The sequence below is a fragment of the Oncorhynchus mykiss genome, chromosome 18, assembly GCF_057628025.1.
Source record: "Oncorhynchus mykiss isolate SJ-2025 chromosome 18, ASM5762802v1, whole genome shotgun sequence".
NCBI lineage: Eukaryota > Metazoa > Chordata > Actinopteri > Salmoniformes > Salmonidae > Oncorhynchus > Oncorhynchus mykiss.
The window spans coordinates 44,561,843-44,582,519 of NC_143039.1; the positions used below are offsets into that span (position 1 = coordinate 44,561,843).

General features: G+C 42.1%; 1 protein-coding gene across 4 annotated transcripts; it reads right to left on the reverse strand.

Moving 5' to 3' along the window:
* Positions 1-7,456: 7,456 nt before the first annotated feature.
* On the reverse strand, positions 7,457-20,268 carry ppp1r36 (protein phosphatase 1 regulatory subunit 36). Of its 4 annotated transcripts, none has more exons than XM_090208504.1 (13): positions 20,167-20,268; positions 19,462-19,549; positions 19,266-19,310; positions 18,025-18,089; positions 17,751-17,837; positions 17,429-17,559; positions 12,867-12,936; positions 11,531-11,629; positions 11,243-11,383; positions 10,936-10,978; positions 10,261-10,487; positions 9,335-9,529; positions 7,457-7,787 (listed from the first exon to the last, which is right to left on the reverse strand). In XM_090208504.1, the coding sequence occupies exons 2-13, from the start codon at positions 19,531-19,533 to the stop codon at positions 7,517-7,519; spliced, it is 1,446 nt and encodes a 481-aa protein (XP_090064630.1). In that variant the 5' UTR covers positions 19,534-19,549; positions 20,167-20,268; the 3' UTR covers positions 7,457-7,516. The 4 variants fall into 4 exon arrangements, with proteins under 4 accessions (XP_090064630.1, XP_090064631.1, XP_021427498.2 ...); XM_090208505.1 differs by having other exon boundaries at positions 11,500-11,629; positions 20,167-20,267; XM_021571823.3 differs by lacking the exons at positions 19,266-19,310; positions 19,462-19,549; positions 20,167-20,268 and adding an exon at positions 18,344-18,491.
* Between the last annotated feature and the right edge of the window lie 409 nt (positions 20,269-20,677).

Sequence of the window (20,677 nt, forward strand, 5' to 3'; positions counted from 1 at the left end):
GGTGTATCAATACACCCAGTGGTTGTCTAGTAATGATCAACAACCAATTTATCAGAGCTTGAGGAATTGTCAAAAGAAGAATAGACAAATATTGTACAATCCAGGTGTGCAAAGCTCTTAGAGACTTACCCAGAAACACTCACAGTTGGAATCGCTGCCAAAGGTCAACGGGTTAAATACTTATCGAATCAAGATAAGTGTTTTATTTCTCATATTGGTCTTTCACTTTGACATCCAAGTGTGTAGATCTTTAACATAAAAAAAATGACATTTAATAACATTTTAATCGCACTTTGTAACACAACAAAACCTGTAAAAACGGTGTGAATTCTTTCAGAAAGCACTGTATAAAGTCTTGTTAGTGTGCATAGAGTAGGTGCAAGACAGGATCAATGCAGATAGTCTGTTTAACTAATTAATGAACTCTTTAGCAGTTTTATGGCTATTTAGCAGTCTTATGGCTTGGGGGTAGAAACTATCTCGGAGTCTATTGGTCCCAGAGCCAATGCTCCGGTACCGCTTGCCCGGACCGTAGCAGAGTGAACAGTCTGTGGCTTGGGTGGCTGAAGTCTTTGGCAATTTTTCAGGCCTTTCTTGCCGCCTGATATAGAAGTCCTGGATGGCAGGGAGCTCGGCCTTGGTGATTTACTGGGCTGTAGTGCTTTGCGGTCGAGAATGATGCATCGCCATACCAAGTGGTGATGCAGCCAGTCAAGATCTCTTTGCAGCCTCCTGAGGTGAAGCGGCACTGTATAAAGTCTTGTTAGTGTGCATAGAGTCTGCATAGAGAGACTGTCATGCCCTGTTCACAAATGTGTGTCTGTCTGTGGACCATGTTAAGTCCTTACTGATGTGGACATTTCTGACCTCCTCTCTGTAGGCTGTCTAATCGCCATCGGTAGTCAGGCCTACCACCGTCATGTTGTCAGCAAACCTGATGATGGTGTTGGAATCGTGCGTGGCCACACAGTTGTGGTTGAACAGGGAGGTGACTAAGCACACATCCCGAGGGGACCCCATGTAGAGGGGTCAGTGTGACGGAGGTGTTGTTGCTTACCCTCACCACCTGGGGCCGGCCCGTCAGGAAGTCCAGGATCCAATTGCAGAGGGAGGTGTTCAGTCCCAGGGTCCCGAGCTTGGTGATGAGCTTGAAGAAAAATAAATATTGTCACATACACCGGATCGCTGAGGTGTAGTCTATGAACAGCCTTCTCACATACAGTTGAAGTTGGAAGTTTACATACACTTAGGTTGGAGTCATTAAAACTCATTTTCAACCACTCAACCACAAATTTCTTGTTAACAAACTATAGTTTTGGCAAGTTGGTTAGGACTTCTACTTTGAGCATGACACAAGTAATTTTTCCAACAATTGTTTACAGACAGATTATTTCACTTATAATTCACTGTATCACAATTCCAGTGGGTCAGAAGTTTACATACACTAAGTTGACTGTGCCTTAAAACAGCTTGGAAAATTCCAGAAAACGATGTCATGGCTTTAGAAGCTTCTGATAGGCTAATTGACATAATTTGAGTCAATTGGAGGTGTACCTGTGGATGTATTTCAAGGCCTACCTTCAAATTCAGTGCCTCTTTGCTTGACATCATGGGAAAATCAAAAAAAATCAGCCAAGACCTCAGAAGAAAATTGTAGACCTCCACAAGTCTGGTTCATCCTTGGGAGCAATTTCCAAACACCATGTTCATCTGTACAAACAATAGTATGCAAGTATAAACACCATTGGACCATGCAGCCATCATACGGCTCAGGAATGAGACCCGTTCTGTCTCCTAGAGATGAACGTACTTTGGTGTGAAAAGTGCAAATCTATCCCAGAACAACAGCAAAGGACCATGTGAAGATGCTGGAGGAAACAGGCACAAAAGTATCTATATCCACAGTAAAATGAGTCCTATATCGACATAACCTGAATGGCCGCTCAGCAAAGAAGAATTCACTGCTCCAAAGCCGCCATAAAAAGCCAGACTACGGTTTGCAACTGCACATGGGGACAAAGATCGTGCTTTTTGGAGGAATGTCCTCTGTTCTGATTAAACTAATTTCGGGGGGGCCATAATGACCATCGTTATGTTTGGAGGAAAAAGGGGGAGGCTTGCAATCCAAAGAACACAATTCCAACCGTGAAGCACGGGGGTGGCAGCATTATGTTGAGGGGGTGCTTTGCTGTAGGAGGGACGGGTGCACTTCACAAAATAGTTGGCATCTCAAAGAAAGAAAATTGTGGATATATTGAAGGAACATCTCAAGACATCAGTCAGGAAGTTAAGGCTTTGAAGTTAAATGTGTCTTCCAAATGGACAATGACCCCAAGCATACTTCCAACATTGTGGCAAAATGGCTTAAGATCAACAAAGTCAAGGTATTGGAGTAGACATCACAAAGCCCTGACCTCAATCCTATAGAACATTTGTGGGCAGAACTGAAAAAGAAAGCGTGCGCGAGCAAGGAGACCTACAAACCTAGCTCAGTTACACCAGCTCTGTCAGGAGGAATTGGCCAAAGTTCACCCAACTTATTGTGGGAAGCTTGTGGAAGGCTACTCGAAATGTTTGACCCAAGTTAAACATTTTAAAGGCAACACTACCAAATACTAATTGAGTGTATGTAAATCTCTGACCCACTGGGAATGTGATGAAATAAATAAAAGCTGAAATAAATCATTCTCTCTACTTTTATTCTGACATTTCACATTCTTAAAATAAACTGGTGTTCCTAACTGACCTAAAATGGGGATTTTTTTACTCGGATTAAATGTCAGGAATAATGAAAAACTGAGTTTAAATGTATTTGGCTAAGATGTATGTAAACTTCTGACTTCAACTGCACATAGTTATTTCCCCTAATGTCCAGGTGGGAGAGGGCAGTATGAAGATTAATTGAGATTGCGTCATCTGTGGATCTGTTGGGGCGGGATGCAAATTGGAGTGAGTCCAGGGTGTCTGGGATGATGGTGTTGATGTGTGTCATGACCAGCCTTTCAAAGCACTTTAATAAATACAGATGTGAGTGCTATGGTGCGATAGTCATTTAGGCAGGTTACCTTGGAGCTCTTGGGAACAGTGACCATGGTGGTCAGCTTGAAACATGTTGGGATTAACGACTGGGACAACAGACGCCTTGTCACCTTGCTTTCAGAATTTTCTCTTACCTCAGTCTCACTATCAGCTGAGAAAGGACTCTGGCAAAACTTCTGAGGAGTTTTACATAACACTTTTTAAATTAGGTGTGCGATAGTTCTATACCCTATAACAGGCAGCACTGTATAACCTTTAGCTTTATGAAACACAGTTTGCCTAGCCTCTTTCCTATCATCACAAGCAGGGTGCTCTGCTATTGGTTGTCTGCCTCAAACAGAAATCCCTTGACATCGCCTGTCATTGTTGAATATGGATTGTAATTACAGGCATGGCTAGTCCTTTACAAGAGGTGACATGCTTCAACTGCAAACTATTTCAGAGGGCATAGACTTTATGACCGCAACATTCTAAAGAGCAGGGCAGGGGCCCTAATGCATGGAGAATAGAGGAGACTTGAGGCTTTGTGGGAATTTATTGAACTATGAGTCAGAAACATTTAATGAGAATAGATCAAGTTGGTGGTGCTGTTCTTGAATGTGATTTTGCTTTTTTCTCTAGCAAAACTAAGATGATGTATTGGTTCAGGACAAAGATTTTCTAAGATGAAATGTTAACTATAGCAGCAGCAACAACTCTGAGTTAGTATACTGAACTCATAATGTTTACCAGAATTGACCAACTTAGGTTTCTCTTTTTTTTTTGATAGCTTTGCAAACAGCCATGCAACTTTTTTGGCCTACATATTGAATAGCTACTCTCTATACTTATTACCTATACCGTGTGTCATTTTCCCTTTACTACTATCTCAATAAAACTCTGAATCTTTGATAACCACTATGTCATCACTTAGCTATACGTGGTATCTGCAGAAGGGCTTGAAACAATGACTGAATTGTAAAAAATAAAGGTCCCCGTTCCCACAGTATCTGTGTAACTTAATATAAAGTGTGACCCTCTGTCACTTTGCCAACTGTGCCAATCTCCTTTCCCATGCTTACTTCTTATTAAGGGGATCTTCTTACTTCGGAGGCTGGTGCGCGGCGTAACCTGGCCCCTGCCAAGGCTGGTGGAATGAAGTCTGTAGGGGGATTTGACTCCTGCCATCCTGCCTTTCTGGTCAGATCCAGCCCTTATAAAGGAGGAGCCATAGAGGAATCAGCCTCTCTCCAGCGTCCCCCTCTATCCCTGTCCCCTGTGCCCCATCCCCCACTCTCCTGAGCAGGCTTAGCTCTCGCTCTGGCATCCCAGATTACCCAGCCAATTAGGGTGAAGGCAAAGCCCCTTCTGCCACAGCGGCTGGTGCTGCTGCAGCATGCTTAGTAGCTATGGCCCTTTGCTATGGGAGGTTAGGATGCAGGCAGCATTGACTGGAAGGCTTGCAAGTCACCCTGGGGGAAGAGTCCTGGAAGGGGTCTTATGTCAAAGAGGATGTACTGTCTATGTCAATGTGACAGATGACGCAGGATTTACATACTGAAGCATGAGATTTACTTAGTAGTTGCAAATGTCGTGAACGATAGTGATGCATTGAATACATACAATGGTATTTTGTGATCCTTGTATATTTTCCCAAGCATTGAGTTGAATCTGAACTGTATACAATAATGGATTGATTGTACCGTCTGTATGAGGAAATCCAATTTCATTATTTCTCAGACAACAGCGCCACCTGGTGACACATAATAATAGTTCAGGACATCCAAACACATTTTTAGACAGTCTACTGGGGGACACTGAAAACACAGGATATCAAAATGATGTTTCAAATGATAGCCCAGAGATGTCAGACAGACAGACAGACAGACACAGGGTAAAATCACTGGGGAAGCCAATTCAGGAAAAAAGCCATATTACAACGTGTGTGTTGTGATAATTGTGTTTTTTGCTCTATAAATCATTTTAGTTCAAACCCCACCATGATATACATTGTGAACAAAACATTAGGAACACCTTCTTCCATTCTATTTCCATGACAGACTGACCAGGTGAATCCAGTAGAAAGCTATGATCCCTTATTGATGTCACCTGTTAAATCCACTTCAATCAGTGTAGATGAAGCAGAGGAGACAGGTTTAAGAAACATTTTTTAAGCCTTGAGATCATAGAGACATGGATTGTGTATGTGTGCCATTATATTGTAGTCAACATGGGCCAGCATCCCTGTGTGCCTTCGACAGCTTGTAGAGTCCATGCATTGAGGCTGTGAATGAGGGGTGAATGTTATGTACACTCAGTGTAAAAGGCAGAGACAACAAGAAGACAATAGTCACACAGTGGTGGAAAAAAGTACCCAATTGTCATACTCGAGTAAAAGCAGATGTATACTCCAAAAAGTATTTGGTTTTAAATATACTTAAGTATCAAAAGTAAATGTAATTGCAAAAATATACTTAAGTATTAAAAGGAAAATGTCTAATGTCTAATTCCTTATATTAGGCAAACCAGACGGCACAATTTTCTTGTTTGTTTTATTGCTAGCCAGGGGCACACTCCAACACTCAGACATAATGTACAAACTAAGCAAACTAAGTCTGCCAGATCAGAGACAGTAGGGGTGAGCAGGATTGCTCTCTTGATAAGTGTGTGAATTGGACAATTTTCCTGTCCTGTTAAACATTCAAAATGTAACGAGTACTTTTGTGTGTCAGGGAAAATACATGGAGTAATACGTACATTATTTTCTTTACGAATGTAGTAAAGTAAAAGTTGTCAAAAATATAAATGGTAAAGTGCAGTACAGATACACCAATAAACAACTAAGTAGTACATTAAAGTAATTTGACTAAAGTACTTTACACCACTGGGCAGAATAAATTCAACCACACATTTGTTTCATCACAAAACCAGAGAGCCATATTTGTCTGGTGAAGTCAACAAAGCATATTGCATGTAACAAACAGGTAGATGACCTACAGCAGGGATGGGCAACTGGTGGCCTGTGGATCAATAAAAATAAATCATTAAGATCTCAATTGAGGTTAGAATAGTAGAATATACAGGGTGCCATTTTGAAAATGTAGTTGTGCCTCAGCAGTTTCTCTTGTTATGTCAGTCACTGACAGTCACTCAATAAGTCCATGTCAGCTAACATTTTTTGTTAGTCTAATGTCCAGCTTTCTAAACTTGTAGTAATCATGGTCGAATTACCAACTGGGGGCCCCCCATTGATTTAATTAGTCACTCTCACAAAAAAATATTAAATATTAAAAACTGCAAACATTACTCTCCAACCTATGGCAAAATGTGTAGAATTGCAGAAAATGTGATGTAAAACTGCAAAATCTTCTCTACACCCCATGGGAAAATGTAAAGAATTGCTTGAAATTGGTAAATCTTCTCTTTGGCCCATGGCAAAATGTGTATAATTGGAGCAAACTTGCTTTAAAAATGTTTTAAAAATTCTACGCCCCATGGTCAAATTTGTACAACTGCAGGAAATGAAATTTAAAACGTTATGTTTTGCTTGCAAAATATCTGACTACTAAACAATTATTGATTGAGAACCACAGAGTTATCACAAGTGGCAAAAAAAAAAACAGGAGAGGCCTCTGCTAAAGTAAATCCACCATCATTTCAACTTCCAAATCATCAAATCACCAATGCTTAGTCTAACAGAGTAGCAACTTAAAGATCAGGACCAAAAACAATTTAGTCCAATCAACATAAGGTAAATAACATGTGGCTGTCCATGGTCCTGATTGTGTGTGGTGTGTGTGCGCAAGTAGAAAAACATAATGATTTACCTTACTTGTAGAGGAACGCCAATGCAATCCTCTTCTCTGTCATACAGTAGCCTACACACTTTTAGTTGTTGTTGTCCTCGATTAGGCTACATGGCTAAAAGGCTTGCCAGCTAGCCTAACTTAATTTCAAGGGCAATGATGAGTCAGCTAGTTAACGTTAGCCTACTACATCTAGCTACATATTGAACTTCCACCCTCTCAGGCCAGGGGCACAATGTATGAATTTATGGTTGGATCTGAATCACCGTTATAATCACTGATCGGTACAGTAAGTCCACAAGTCCAAATCCTTATCTCCATCCAATTTTTCCTTTTCTCCATCCAAGCTCGTTTATAAAAGGGTCGATTTTAGCTAGCCACCGGAGGACAACGACGCAACGAGATGCAAAAATGCACCTTTTTTCGTCAATACTTTTGATGCAATGTGATTGGTGTGAAGTCACATCCAAACTAGCTTCCATTGACACTCTTTTTGGTGCACCAGGACCATTCACAATTGAGCTCACTCAGTTTAGCTCAATGCTGATAGGTTATTTTTTTATTTAAACATTATCAAGGGAGGCAAAATGATTGCTAGCTTACCTTGCTATTAAATTCAATGCTACGGTACATAATTGTATGTTATTTTTTATTTTTTTATTTGTCAAATTTTGGGGGACGCGCACATACTCTCACTCTGTGTCTGAGGACACTCCCTCTGTGGTGGCCCGTGAGATGACTGTATTGGCGCGGCTGAGGCTGCCGCGTTGGTCCACTGCTGATGCGACAGGTCTCTGAGCCATGAAGGTGTTCTTACTGCTTCGAACATGGACGCCGGAGTCTTCATCATCGTCATCCTCCTCGTCATCTTCCTCCTCCTCCTCGTCGTCTTCATTGTTAGCTCCCTGGGGCATAAGGGTGGTGCAGCTGAACTGGCTCAGAGGCTTCCCCAGAATCCCAAAGCTAGAAAAACAGATTTCAAAGTTCAAACATACACTCTTAGAAAAAAAAGGTGCTATCTAGAATCTAAAAGGAGAACCCGTTGAAGAACCTTTTTTGGTTCCAGGTAGAAGCCTTTACACACAGGGTTCTACATGGAACCCAAAAGAGTTATGGTGACAGCCATTTTGTCTAAGAGTGTTGCAGACATAAGTTCAGGGGTGTGAAAATACAGTGCTGTGAATGTTAACTTCATGTACAAGAGATATTCATCCATTTTTGAGGGACAATTAAAGTTCAATAGAATGTTTGTAGTGTTATATTATCAATCTCTTACACATATAGTTTGTTATTTTCATTCAACCTTCTGATATACTTTCTATCACTCAACATGTCATGCTTCTGACTCTAACCCTATGAAACTCTTTTCCAACTTCTCCTCCTTAATCCTCCTCGGTTCTTGGCCCTCTTCTCTTCCCTCTAAACACCAAGTCACTCGGCTCCGTCATATCCTCACGTGTTCTCTCCTATCATTGCTATGCAGATGACACAAAACTCATTTTCGCCTTCCCCACTTCGACATTCAGGTGGCGACACGCATCTCTGCGTGCCTGGCATATATCTCAGCTTGGATGTCGGCGCACCACCTCAAGCTCAACCTCGACAAGACGGAGCTGCTCTTCCTCCCGGGAAAGGCCTGCCTGCTCAAAGACCTCTCATCACGGTTGACAACACAGTGTCGCCCTCCCAGAATGCAAAGAACTTTGGCGTGACCCGGGACAACACCCTGTTGTTCTCTGCAAACATCAAAGCAGTGATGCAGGTTCATGCTCTACAACATCTGTAGGGAACGACCCTACCTCACACAGGAATCGGTGCAGGTTCTAATCCAGGCACTTGTCATCTCCCGTCTGGACTACTGCAACACGCTGTTGGCTGGGCTCCCCGCTTGTGCCATCAAATCCCTGCAACTTATCCAGAACGCTGCAGCCCCGCCTGGTTTTCAACCTTCCCAAGTTCGTCCACGTCACCCCCCTCCTCCGCACACTCCACTGGCTTCCAGTCGAAACTCGCATCCACTTCAAGACCATGCTACTTGCCTACAGAGCAGCAAGAGGAACTGCCCCCCCCCCCTCCCACACACACACACACACACCGTCAGGCTCAAACCCTACACCCCAACCTGGGCACTCCGTTCTGCCACCTCTGGTCTCTTGGTTCACCCACCCTCCAGGAGGGTAGCTCCCGCTCAGCCCAGTCCAAGTCATTCTCTATCCTGGCACCTTCCCCCTAAAGCTAGGACAGCAGAGTGTACTTACTATGCCTGTGATATGTGGTTGTCCCACCTCGCTCTCTTAAGAATGTACTAACCGTAAGTCGCTCTGGATAAGAGCGTCTGCTAAATGACTAAAAATGTAAATGTAAAATGTATATAGCAAACATATTCCTTCCCGAGCCTGGTCCCAGACCTTGCCAACAGTTGGTGTGACAATGACCATAGGAGTTGGCAAGACAGCACATACAGATCTGGGATGGGGCTATTCCCTCCCTGTGCTGTGACTGTTAGCTACCTGACAGAGGCCAGCTGCTCTTTGAGCTCCTCCATCAGGGTCTCTGGGTTACACAGCTTGGCCTGGCTCTGCTTCCTGGGTCTGTAGCGGCAGAACAGATGAGGAGCCTCCTCCCGCGGATATGGCAGCAGGGACACCATGACCGGGGAGCGCTGGGTCACCATCTTACTCAAGGCCGGACGACGCTGGGACTTCCTGGGGTCAAAGGTTAAAGGTCAAAGAACGAGAAGCAGAAGACTGAGAACCAATTCCAAACTGGCGCCTATTCCCTAGGGCCTAGGCACTAGATATTAATTGATTTAGATGTGGGCATTAGAGTGAAGAGTCATTAGGGGAAATCCTACAGCGGGAGGACAAAATCTCACAAGTCAAACTGTAGAATTTCCTTAAGCAGGGAAAAAAATTAAATTAAAATGCCAGCGGATGTCATTCTAATACCAGATATTATAAAATATATTTAGCTGTACTATTAATCATCAAATATGTAGACAACAGCTGTGAATATATCAACAAAATAAACTCCCCACATTTGATTAATTTGGTTCTACTTATGGAGTACAGACTTCAAGACCAACTTGGCCTGGACTTGACAGCATAAGAGCAAGAGACCTGACGCTGCTTACAGAACTGTCAGTCATCTGTCAGATGTTGGGAGCTGACATAAGAGTGACAGGCCGTTTTATCTGACAAGTCATGAATCTGTCTCAGTCAATCCTATGGTCTGGGAGGTAGATAGACAGCATTCAAGCAGAGATGGCTTTGCAGCCTAAACCATTTTGTTCTTTACTGCAACACATCATGTCAGTCAGTCACTTAGGCTAGTAGAAACTATTGTCCGGAAAAACATTTTAAAAAATGACTCAAAATGGGAGCTGATAAGATAGCCACGCGTACACCACCCCAGCCTTCCACCACTCCCCACACACCTTTGCTCTGGGGCATTGTGGCTCTGTGTGTGCACTTTGGGCTCAGTCTGTCCCTCTTTGGTGGAGGAGTCCTGGGCCAGGTTGTCCTCTGTGGCATCTATCCTGGTCCTGAGGGCGGGGTTGAAGGTGTCAGAACGCAGCAGGCGCCCCACCTCCTCCTGGATGCCTCTCAGGTCCTTCCTACTGAACGTCACCCACGCCACGTAGCAGAAGAAGCTGTACAGACACTGGTGTAGATAGGACAGATTACAGAGATGAGATGCTACAGTTGCATTTGATGTAGGTCCTTTGTTAATATCTAATGCTGATGGCTCCATCCTCTGGAGATATTATTATTATTATTATTATTATTATTAATAATAATGTTTAGGCCTGTTCATTCATTTAATCATTCATTTATTCATCCAGCCAGTCAGCAAGCCAGTAACTAAATCAAGGTGCTAAAGCTGCATCTGGGTCTGTGTCACATCATCATTCTTTTTTTCCTAAATATATTTACAAATGTCAAAAAAGCTATTCTGGTACTAGATGCAGACACACAGGGTGCTGAGTTGCCCTAAAATAACTATGTTACACTATACCACCACCTCTGGTTAAACAGTACTGAGTCAACATCTCCTCTGGAATACACAGTCGCAAAGGTCAAATCACAGTTCTGTGGGGTTTGGTACTAACCTCATACAACTGCCTGTCTTTGTAGGTCAATGACACACGGCTCCTGTAGAAACAAAGCACTTAAAGTGATAGTTTAACGCAGCAAGTGAAATGTTTTGTGCATGGAGGTTAGGCCGCTACTCACAATTTCTGGATGTATTAGATGTTGTGTATAATCTACGTAGATTATTCTGAATATAGGCTTTAACTGTCAATCGCATTGGATCTAAGGTATCTGCTTAATAACCAAATGAGTATCTATTCCCTTGACTCTTGTCACTTCCCCTCCTTGCCCCTGCAGAGCCAAAATGGCGGCGAGGTGACTGACCTGCCACAGGCCATGTGGTGCTGCTGGGATAGGCCCAGGCCCAGGACCAGGCTGGAGTAGCAGAAGGCCAGCTGCTTCTGGGCCAGCTCCACCTTAGCAAGGGTCTCCGCCATCACCTGCTTCTCTGTGATACTCTGCTCACTGACACAAATCAATACATTATAGAGAGGCAAAGTCATGAGAAACATCAATATATGCAAATTAAGAGTCTTAAGTCTATATAAGATGGTAATTAATGTAAACACACACATACATACACACAAACGGCACAATGAGTATGGTACTGACGCCATGAGAGGCTTGGGCTTCTTCTCCAGAGACTTCCTCTCAAAGTAACAGGACAGGTAGAGCAGGAGGGCAGCCAGGAACTCATCCAGCTCTTTGCTCCTAAAAAACACACACACACACAAACACACACACACACACACAGGGCAATGTTTAAGAGAAATCTTAAAGCCTAAGCAATATACACTACCGTTCAAAAGTTTGGGGTCACTTAGAAATATCCTTGTTTTGGAAAGAAAAGCAAAACAATTATCCATTAAAATAACATCAAATTGATCAGAAATACAGTGTAGACATTTTTAATGTTGTAAATTACTATTGTAGCTGGAAACTGGATTTTTGTAGCTGGATTTTTTAATGGAATATCTACATAGTAGTAGAGGCCCATTATCAGTAACCATCACTCCTGTGTTCAAATGGCACGTTGTGTTCGCTAATCCAAGTTTATCATTTTAAAAGGCTAATTGATCATTAGAAACCCCTTTTTCAATTATGTTAGCACAGCTGAAAACTGTTGTCCTGATTAAAGAAGCAATAAAACTGGCCTTCTTTAGACTAGTTGAGAATCTGGAACATCATCATTTGTGGGTTCGATTACAGGCTCAAAATGAAATGGCCAGAAACAAATTATTTTCTTCTGAAACTCGGTCTATTCTTGTTCTGAGAAATGAAGGCTATTCCATGCAAGAAATTGCCAAGAAACTGAAGATCTTGTACAACGCTGTGTATTACTCCCTTCACAGAACAGCGCAAACTGGCTGGGAGGCCCCGGTGCACAACTGAGCAAGAGAACAAGTACATTAGTGTCTAGTTTGAGAAACCGATGCCTCACTAGTCCTCAACTGCCAGCTTCATTAAATAGTACCCGCAATACAACAGTCTCAAAATGGTTTTCTAATGATCAATTAGCCTTTTAAAATGATAAACTTGGATAAGCTAACACAACGTGCCATTGGAACACAGGAGTGATGGTTGCTGATAATGGGCCTCTGTACGCCTATGTAGATATTCCATTTAAAAAATCTGCCGTTTCCAGCTACAATAGTCATTTACAACATTAACCATGTCTACACTGTATTTCTGATCAATTTGATGTTCTTTTAATAGACAAAAAAAAATGTGCTTTTCTTTCAAAAACAAGGACATTTCTAAGTGACCCCAAACTTTTGAATGGTAGTGCACGTAAATGGATGTAGCATGGATTGAAAACATAGCCATAAAGAAAGGTTTGCGTGTGTGTGAGAGATGGATTGAGAGAGAGAGACAGACAGACAGATGGACAGACAAAAGAGGGAGAGAGAAGGCAGATATACTGTGCAGTGAGTGGGTGCTTCCTTACTTCAACACAGACAGGAAGCAAAATGGAATGGGGAGTGCATCATTCTCCTGCAGCAAACTGAGTGCCACCTCTGCAACACAGACAGATATACATACAGTGCCTTCAGAAACTATTCATAACCCTTGACTTATTCCATAATGACAAAGTGAAAACATAATTTTAGAAATGTCTGCAAATGTATTGAAAATGAAATACAGAAATACCTATTTCACAGTATTCACACCCCAGAGTCAATACTTTATAGAATTGCCTTTGGCCGCGATTACAGCTGTAGATATGGCCTTATGTTTAAGGTTATTGTCTTGCTGAAAGGTGAATTCATCTCCCAGTGTGTGGTGGAAAGCAAACTGAACCAGGTTTTTGTCTAGGATTTTGCCGGTGCTTAGCACCATTCTTATCCTAAAAAACATCCCAGTCCTTATTAACGATTGTAAGTATACCCATAACATGATGCAGCCAACACTATGCTAGAAAATATGGAAAGTAGTAGTAGTAGTAGTAATGTGTTGTAATGGATTTGCCCCAAACATACCACTTTCTATTCAGGACAAAAAGTGAATTGCTTTGTCACATTTTTTGCAGTACATTTTTTGCATGTTTTCACCTTGTCATTGTGAAGTACTGTGTGTAGATGGGTGGGAGAAAAAACTGATTTAATCCATTTTGAATTCAGGCTGTAACACAACAAAATGTGAAGTCAAGGACTATGAATACTTTCTGAAGGCAGTGTACATACTGTACATACAAACAGACAGACAGAGAAATACCATATATTCAACTAATCTGCTGTAAAGGATGTGTTCCATAACATAGATCCGTATTGTGTTTATTTTATTTATTTATTTTACCTTTATTTAACCAGGTAGGCAAGTTGAGAACAAGTTCTCATTTACAATTGCGACCTGGCCAAGATAAAGCAAAGCAGTTCGACAGATACAACAACACAGAGTTACACATGGAGTAAAACAAACATACAGTCAATAATAAAGTATAAACAAGTCTATATACAATGTGAGCAAATGAGGTGAGAAGGGAGGTAAAGGCAAAAAAGGCCTTGGTGGCAAGGTAAATACAATATAGCAAGTAAAACACTGGAATGGTAGTTTTGCAATGGAAGAATGTGCAAAGTAGAAATAAAAATAATGGGGTGCAAAGGAGCAAAATAAATAAATTAATTAAATACAGTTGGGAAAGAGGTAGTTGATAGGGCTAAATCATAGGTGGGCTATGTACAGGTGCAGTAATCTGTGAGCTGCTCTGACAGTTGGTGCTTAAAGCTAGTGAGGGAGATAAGTGTTTCCAGTTTCAGAGATTTTTGTAGTTCGTTCCAGTCATTGGCAGCAGAGAACTGGAAAGAGAGGCGGCCAAAGAAATAATTGGTTTTGGGGGTGACTAGAGAGATATACCTGCTGGAGCGTGTGCTACAGGTGGGAGATGCTATGGTGACCAGCGAGCTGAGATAAGGGGGGACTTTACCTAGCAGGGTCTTGTAGATGACATGGAGCCAGTGGGTTTGGCGACGAGTATGAAGCGAGGGCCAGCCAACGAGAGCGTACAGGTCGCAATGGTGGGTAGTATATGGGGCTTTGGTGACAAAACGGATTGCACTGTGATAGACTGCATCCAATTTGTTGAGTAGGGTATTGGAGGCTATTTTGTAAATTACATCGCCAAAGTCGAGGATTGGTAGGATGGTCAGTTTTACAAGGGTATGTTTGGCAGCATGAGTGAAGGATGCTTTGTTGCGAAATAGGAAGCCAATTCTAGATTTAACTTTGGATTGGAGATGTTTGATATGGGTCTGGAAGGAGAGTTTACAGTCTAACCAGACACCTAAGTATTTGTAGTTGTCCACGTATTCTAAGTCAGAGCCGTCCAGAGTAGTGATGTTGGACAGGCAGGTAGGTGCAGGTAGCGATCGGTTGAAGAGCATGCATTTAGTTTTACTTGTATTTAAGAGCAATTGGAGGCCACGGAAGGAGAGTTGTATGGCATTGAAGCTTGCCTGGAGGGTTGTTAACACAGTGTCCAAAGAAGGGCCGGAAGTATACAGAATGGTGTCGTCTGCGTAGAGGTGGATCAGAGACTCACCAGCAGCAAGAGCGACCTCATTGATGTATACAGAGAAGAGAGTCGGTCCAAGAATTGAACCCTGTGGCACCCCCATAGAGACTGCCAGAGGTCCGGACAACAGACCCTCCGATTTGACACACTGAACTCTATCAGAGAAGTAGTTGGTGAACCAGGCGAGGCAATCATTTGAGAAACCAAGGCTGTTGAGTCTGCCGATGAGGATGTGGTGATTGACAGAGTCGAAAGCCTTGGCCAGATCAATGAATACGGCTGCACAGTAATGTTTCTTATCGATGGCGGTTAAGATATCGTTTAGGACCTTGAGCGTGGCTGAGGTGCACCCATGACCAGCTCTGAAACCAGATTGCATAGCAGAGAAGGTATGGTGAGATTCAAAATGGTCGGTAATCTGTTTGTTGACTTGGCTTTCGAAGACCTTAGAAAGGCATGGTAGGATAGATATAGGTCTGTAGCAGTTTGGGTCAAGAGTGTCCCCCCCTTTGAAGAGGGGGATGACCGCAGCTGCTTTCCAATCTTTGGGAATCTCAGACGACACGAAAGAGAGGTTGAACAGGCTAGTAATAGGGGTGGCAACAATTTCGGCAGATAATTTTAGAAAGAAAGGGTCCAGATTGTCTAGCCCGGCTGATTTGTAGGGGTCCAGATTTTGCAGCTCTTTCAGAACATCAGCTGAATGGATTTGGGAGAAGGAGAAATGGGGAAGGCTTGGGCGAGTTGCTGTTGGGGGTGCAGTGCTGTTGACAGGGGTAGGAGTAGCCAGGTGGAAAGCATGGCCAGCAGTAGAAAAATGCTTATTGAAATTTTCAATTGTGGTGGATTTATCAGTGGTGACAGTGTTTCCTATCTTCAGTGCAGTGGGCAGCTGGGAGGAGGTGTTCTTATTCTCCATGGACTTTACAGTGTCCCAGAACTTTTTTGAGTTAGTGTTGCAAGAAGCAAATTTCTGCTTGAAAAAGCTAGCCTTGGCTTTTCTAACTGCCTGTGTATAATGGTTTCTAGCTTCCCTGAACAGCTGCATATCACGGGGGCTGTTCGATGCTAATGCAGAACGCCATAGGATGTTTTTGTGTTGGTTAAGGGCAGTCAGGTCTGGGGAGAACCAAGGGCTATATCTGTTCCTGGTTCTACATTTCTTGAATGGGGCATGTTTATTTAAGATGGTTAGGAAGGCATTTAAAAAAAAAATATCCAGGCATCCTCTACTGACGGGATGAGGTCAATATCCTTCCAGGATACCCCGGCCAGGTCGATTAGAAAGGCCTGCTCGCTGAAGTGTTTCAGGGAGCGTTTTACAGTGATGAGAGGAGGTCGTTTGACCGCTGACCCATTACGGATGCAGGCAATGAGGCAGTGATCGCTGAGATCTTGGTTGAAGACAGCAGAGGTGTATTTAGAGGGGAAGTTGGTTAGGATGATATCTATGAGGGTGCCCGTGTTTAAGGCTTTGGGGAGGTACCTGGTAGGTTCATTGATAATTTGTGTGAGATTGAGGGCATCAAGTTTAGATTGTAGGATGGCTGGGGTGTTAAGCATGTTCCAGTTTAGGTCGCCTAGCAGCACGAGCTCTGAAGATAGATGGGGGGAAATCAGTTCACATATGGTGTCCAGAGCACAGCTGGGGGCAGAGGGTGGTCTATAGCAGGCGGCAACGTTGAGAGACTTGTTTTTAGAGAGGTGGATTTTTAAAAGTAGAAGTTCAAATTGTTTGGGTACAGACCTGGATAGTAGGACAGAACTCTGCAGGCTATCTTTGCAGTAGATTGCAACACCGCCCCCTTTGGCAGTTCTATCTTGTCTGAAAATGTTGTAGTTTGGAATTAAAATGTCTGAATTTTTGGTGGTCTTCCTAAGCCAGGATTCAGACACAGCTAGAACATCCGGGTTGGCAGAGTGTGCTAAAGCAGTGAATAGAACAAACTTAGGGAGGAGGCTTCTAATGTTAACATGCATGAAACCAAGGCTATTACGGTTACAGAAGTCGTCAAAAGAGAGCGCCTGAGGAATAGGAGTGGAGCTAGGCACTGCAGGGCCTGGATTCACCTCTACATCGCCAGAGGAACATAGGAGGAGTAGAATAAGGGTGCGGCTAAAAGCAATAAGAATTGGTCGTCTAGAACGTCTGGAACAGAGAGTAAAAGGAGGTTTCTGGGGGCGATAAAATAGCATCAAGGTATAATGTACAGACAAAGGTAAGGTAGGATGTGAATACAGTGGAGGTAAACCTAGGTATTGAGTGATGAAGAGAGAGATATTGTCTCTAGAAACATCATTGAAACCAGGAGATGTCATTGCATGTGTGGGTGGTGGAACTAATAGGTTGGATAAGGTATAGTGAGCAGGACTAGAGGCTCTACAGTGAAATAAGCCAATAAACACTAACCAGAACAGCAATGGACAAGACATATTGACATTGTATGTCAATATACATTATATACAATATACATTGTGTATGACCGACCAACACCTACGTTTCACATCCTCGATGGTCACATAGTCCCTCTGACCCCGTTTTACTGAGGACTTGTAGGCATTGAGTTGAGCAGGACCCACAGTCTTCCTGCTGCTTTGTCCCCCCCTCTTGGCCGATGACTGCGTTTGCCTACAAATAATAGACAGAAAAGTATTCGTTGAAAGAGTTCAGGACACAGTAACGCCCTTAATTATGTGTCAATCAAGGATACATATCACTTGTAATATAATGAATGCTCTATCTATTAATATCATTGCTAGTTGAACAGCATGGATGGGAAAAGTGCTGTTGGCTTAGGCTAGAAATGAATAGCTAGCTACCTCTCTGGACGCTTGCTGGCAAGATCTTGAAAATTGACAGGTTTAGTCTTTTTTCTCTTTTCTTTTACCTCCACAGATGTACTAAAACTGAAAATAACAGGATGAGAAAATAGTTCAATACTTATCAACAGGTGCATACTCAACGATAAGTTAATTAGATAATAAAATACATCCATAATACACCCGCAAATAATAGTGAGAAAACGTTTGCACAGAAATAGGTCCAGAAAGTATTGTAACATGTGCTAATGCTATAGCTACCCATTAACGTTACCTGGTGAACTCGAGGGCTTGGGTTTCATCATTCCAGTTCCATCGCCCAGGTGGAGGTATGCTGATCTGTCATATGAAGTAACCATTGTCATTACTTCAAAAATGAATCATTGACACGTTCACGATCGAGCGTCACTATTGCAGCAACAGGTGTACGTACACTTGTTAAAATGTTGCACTCGAGCTCTCTCAGGCAGCTGCTACACCTGCATCTGTTTTTGTCGTTCTACTTGTAGCACACCGTACAACTGCTACATTGTGACATTCGCTAAAACTCAACGGCCACATTGGGCCAACCTTGTCACGTTTAACAAACGTACCGTTTCCTTTTGTGGTTTCGGCATTTCTCCTTTATACCATAAAGCTCATCTTCCTCCCTGCTACCCTCGATATGTTTACTAAAAATGTAGGTCTAGTATCTAGGCAACAGCCAATCGGGTCTATGTGGCAGCACTTGAAAAGAGAGAAGCGCAGAATCCAATGCAGGACCTTGGTGTGGCTAATCCGGTGTTTGCAATGACGTGGCCTATGCATTTCAAGACAGTTCAGAATCATCATAACAATTATTATGGAGTATCTAATGTATCTAGAGTATCTAAAAGTTCCTTGCCTTCACTGTAGAGAAATGTTTTCAATAAAGCAAAATATCTATGATACCAACTAACAATAAAAAGGAACGGCAATATGTCTGCAATTTTATATTAAAATGGCAGACGTTCAAAAACACTGGAAATTCAGTTCATTTTCCATATGAAAGAATTGACTTGGCATATTTCGACATTAGGTAATTTCCAAACTGTCAACAAAGCAAATAACAATACATCAAATATAATAACAGAACACCAAATATCCTGACAATCATTTTCAATGCACTATCTCTCTCAGATATCTCTCCCTGTAGTCTCAGAGAAGCCCATTAAATCATGTTTATGAGGCCTTTGGTGTGAGGAGATGAACTCTCTCTATGAAGACATCCAAGCCCCATTCCTTATCTTTAACCTCTGGGAGAGCATTTGAAAACTGTGTAAGCTTAGTACCACAACTCCTCCCTGGAATACATTAAAAGAAAATACCATTAAACTACCTTACCACAATTCTCTCATACAACATCATCTTATATTCCATTCAATTGGTTTCTGTGTTAAATATCAATTTCAGTTCAATGATAGATATGTTTTAAAAGGCAGTAAGAGTAATAAAGGTATTATCAATGACACATGTAATTGTGTTAATAAAACTCACTGAAAAGTCTGTTAACTTCCTCATCGGGCACATCAAATGGAGAACCTATAGAGAGGTGTTAAAGAATGGTAATGGAAGGTTAATTACATACATGCATACTGTACTGTATGTTTGAATCAATATGTTACACTTGCATGAATCTAGAATGAATGGAAGACAAATAGAATTTCCACTGTTATTTCAGGAAATATCGTACCTTTGAACAATACAGGATTGTATAAAAAAAAGTGTCCAAGTGGTATCGGCAGTCCTTGTCCATTAACGACATGATCAGTGCTGCACACCTGTAGCATACAGTGAAACAACAGACAGAACTTATTATGTGTCAAAGCAATCTGGGCTTTCTTGTTGAAACACAGAGGGAAGACCAGTTCATGTGGTCATACTTTTCTCTGTCCCGTGGGTTGATGGCCACCAAGGAGCCTCTGTCCAAAATCCCTCCATGACACTGTTAAAAAGCAAACATTCATTTTTTTTGAAAACTTGAATGTTACTCTTTAACAGGTAGCCTAGTGATTAGAGCGTTGGACTAGTAACCAAAAGGTTGCAAGATCGAATCCCTGAGCTGACAAGGTCAAAATCTGTCATACTGCCCCTGAACAAGGTTGTTAACCCACTCTTCCTAGGCTGTCATTGAAAATAAGAATTTGGTCTTAACTGCCTTGCCTAGTTAAATAAAGGTATACATTTTTTTTTAGGAAATGGGTTACTGTTCAAATTATCTTTAGCTGGAGAATTTGTATAGGTCACACTGGTACAAGGATATCTTTTCATCTGAGCTCTGTGAAGGAAAGGCACATTTTCAGTGAAGGCATAATCAATTTGAAGTGATTACGTAGAGGGACAATCAAAATAGATTGGTCCTCAGAATGTCAACTGAAGAGCATCGTCTTCCTCATACCTTGTAAACCTTGGCAGTAGGTATAGCTGGGACCACTTCTTCACTGTAGGTCAACTTCTGATCTCCATCTAAGCTATATCCAACAACTGAGTGTCCCATGTCTGCAAGCATATGTATCAACAGGTAAGAGAAGATGATTCAGTCATGTGCAAATGCTTGCCAAATACAAAAATAGAGCAAAAATATTATTTATTTATATTTTCTTGTTGAATTTCACCCACCTACCATTTCATATCAACAGCTTTCCCACAGAGGGAATAAAAAACAGACTCCCTTCTGTCCACACAGAACCTTGTCAATAAGCTCTCCAACATCCTATTAGAGATGCGTTCGTAAAATTCACTCTGGCTATCTACTCCAATTTCAGAGCACTCTCGTCTGAGTGTGCCAGAGCGCAGAATAACTGATGAATTTATGAACGCACAACGCCAGTTGAATATGATCGGTGTCATTAAACGTCGGCAAAAAAAACATAATTAAATTATTGCCAGCAGCACAGTGACAGTCATCA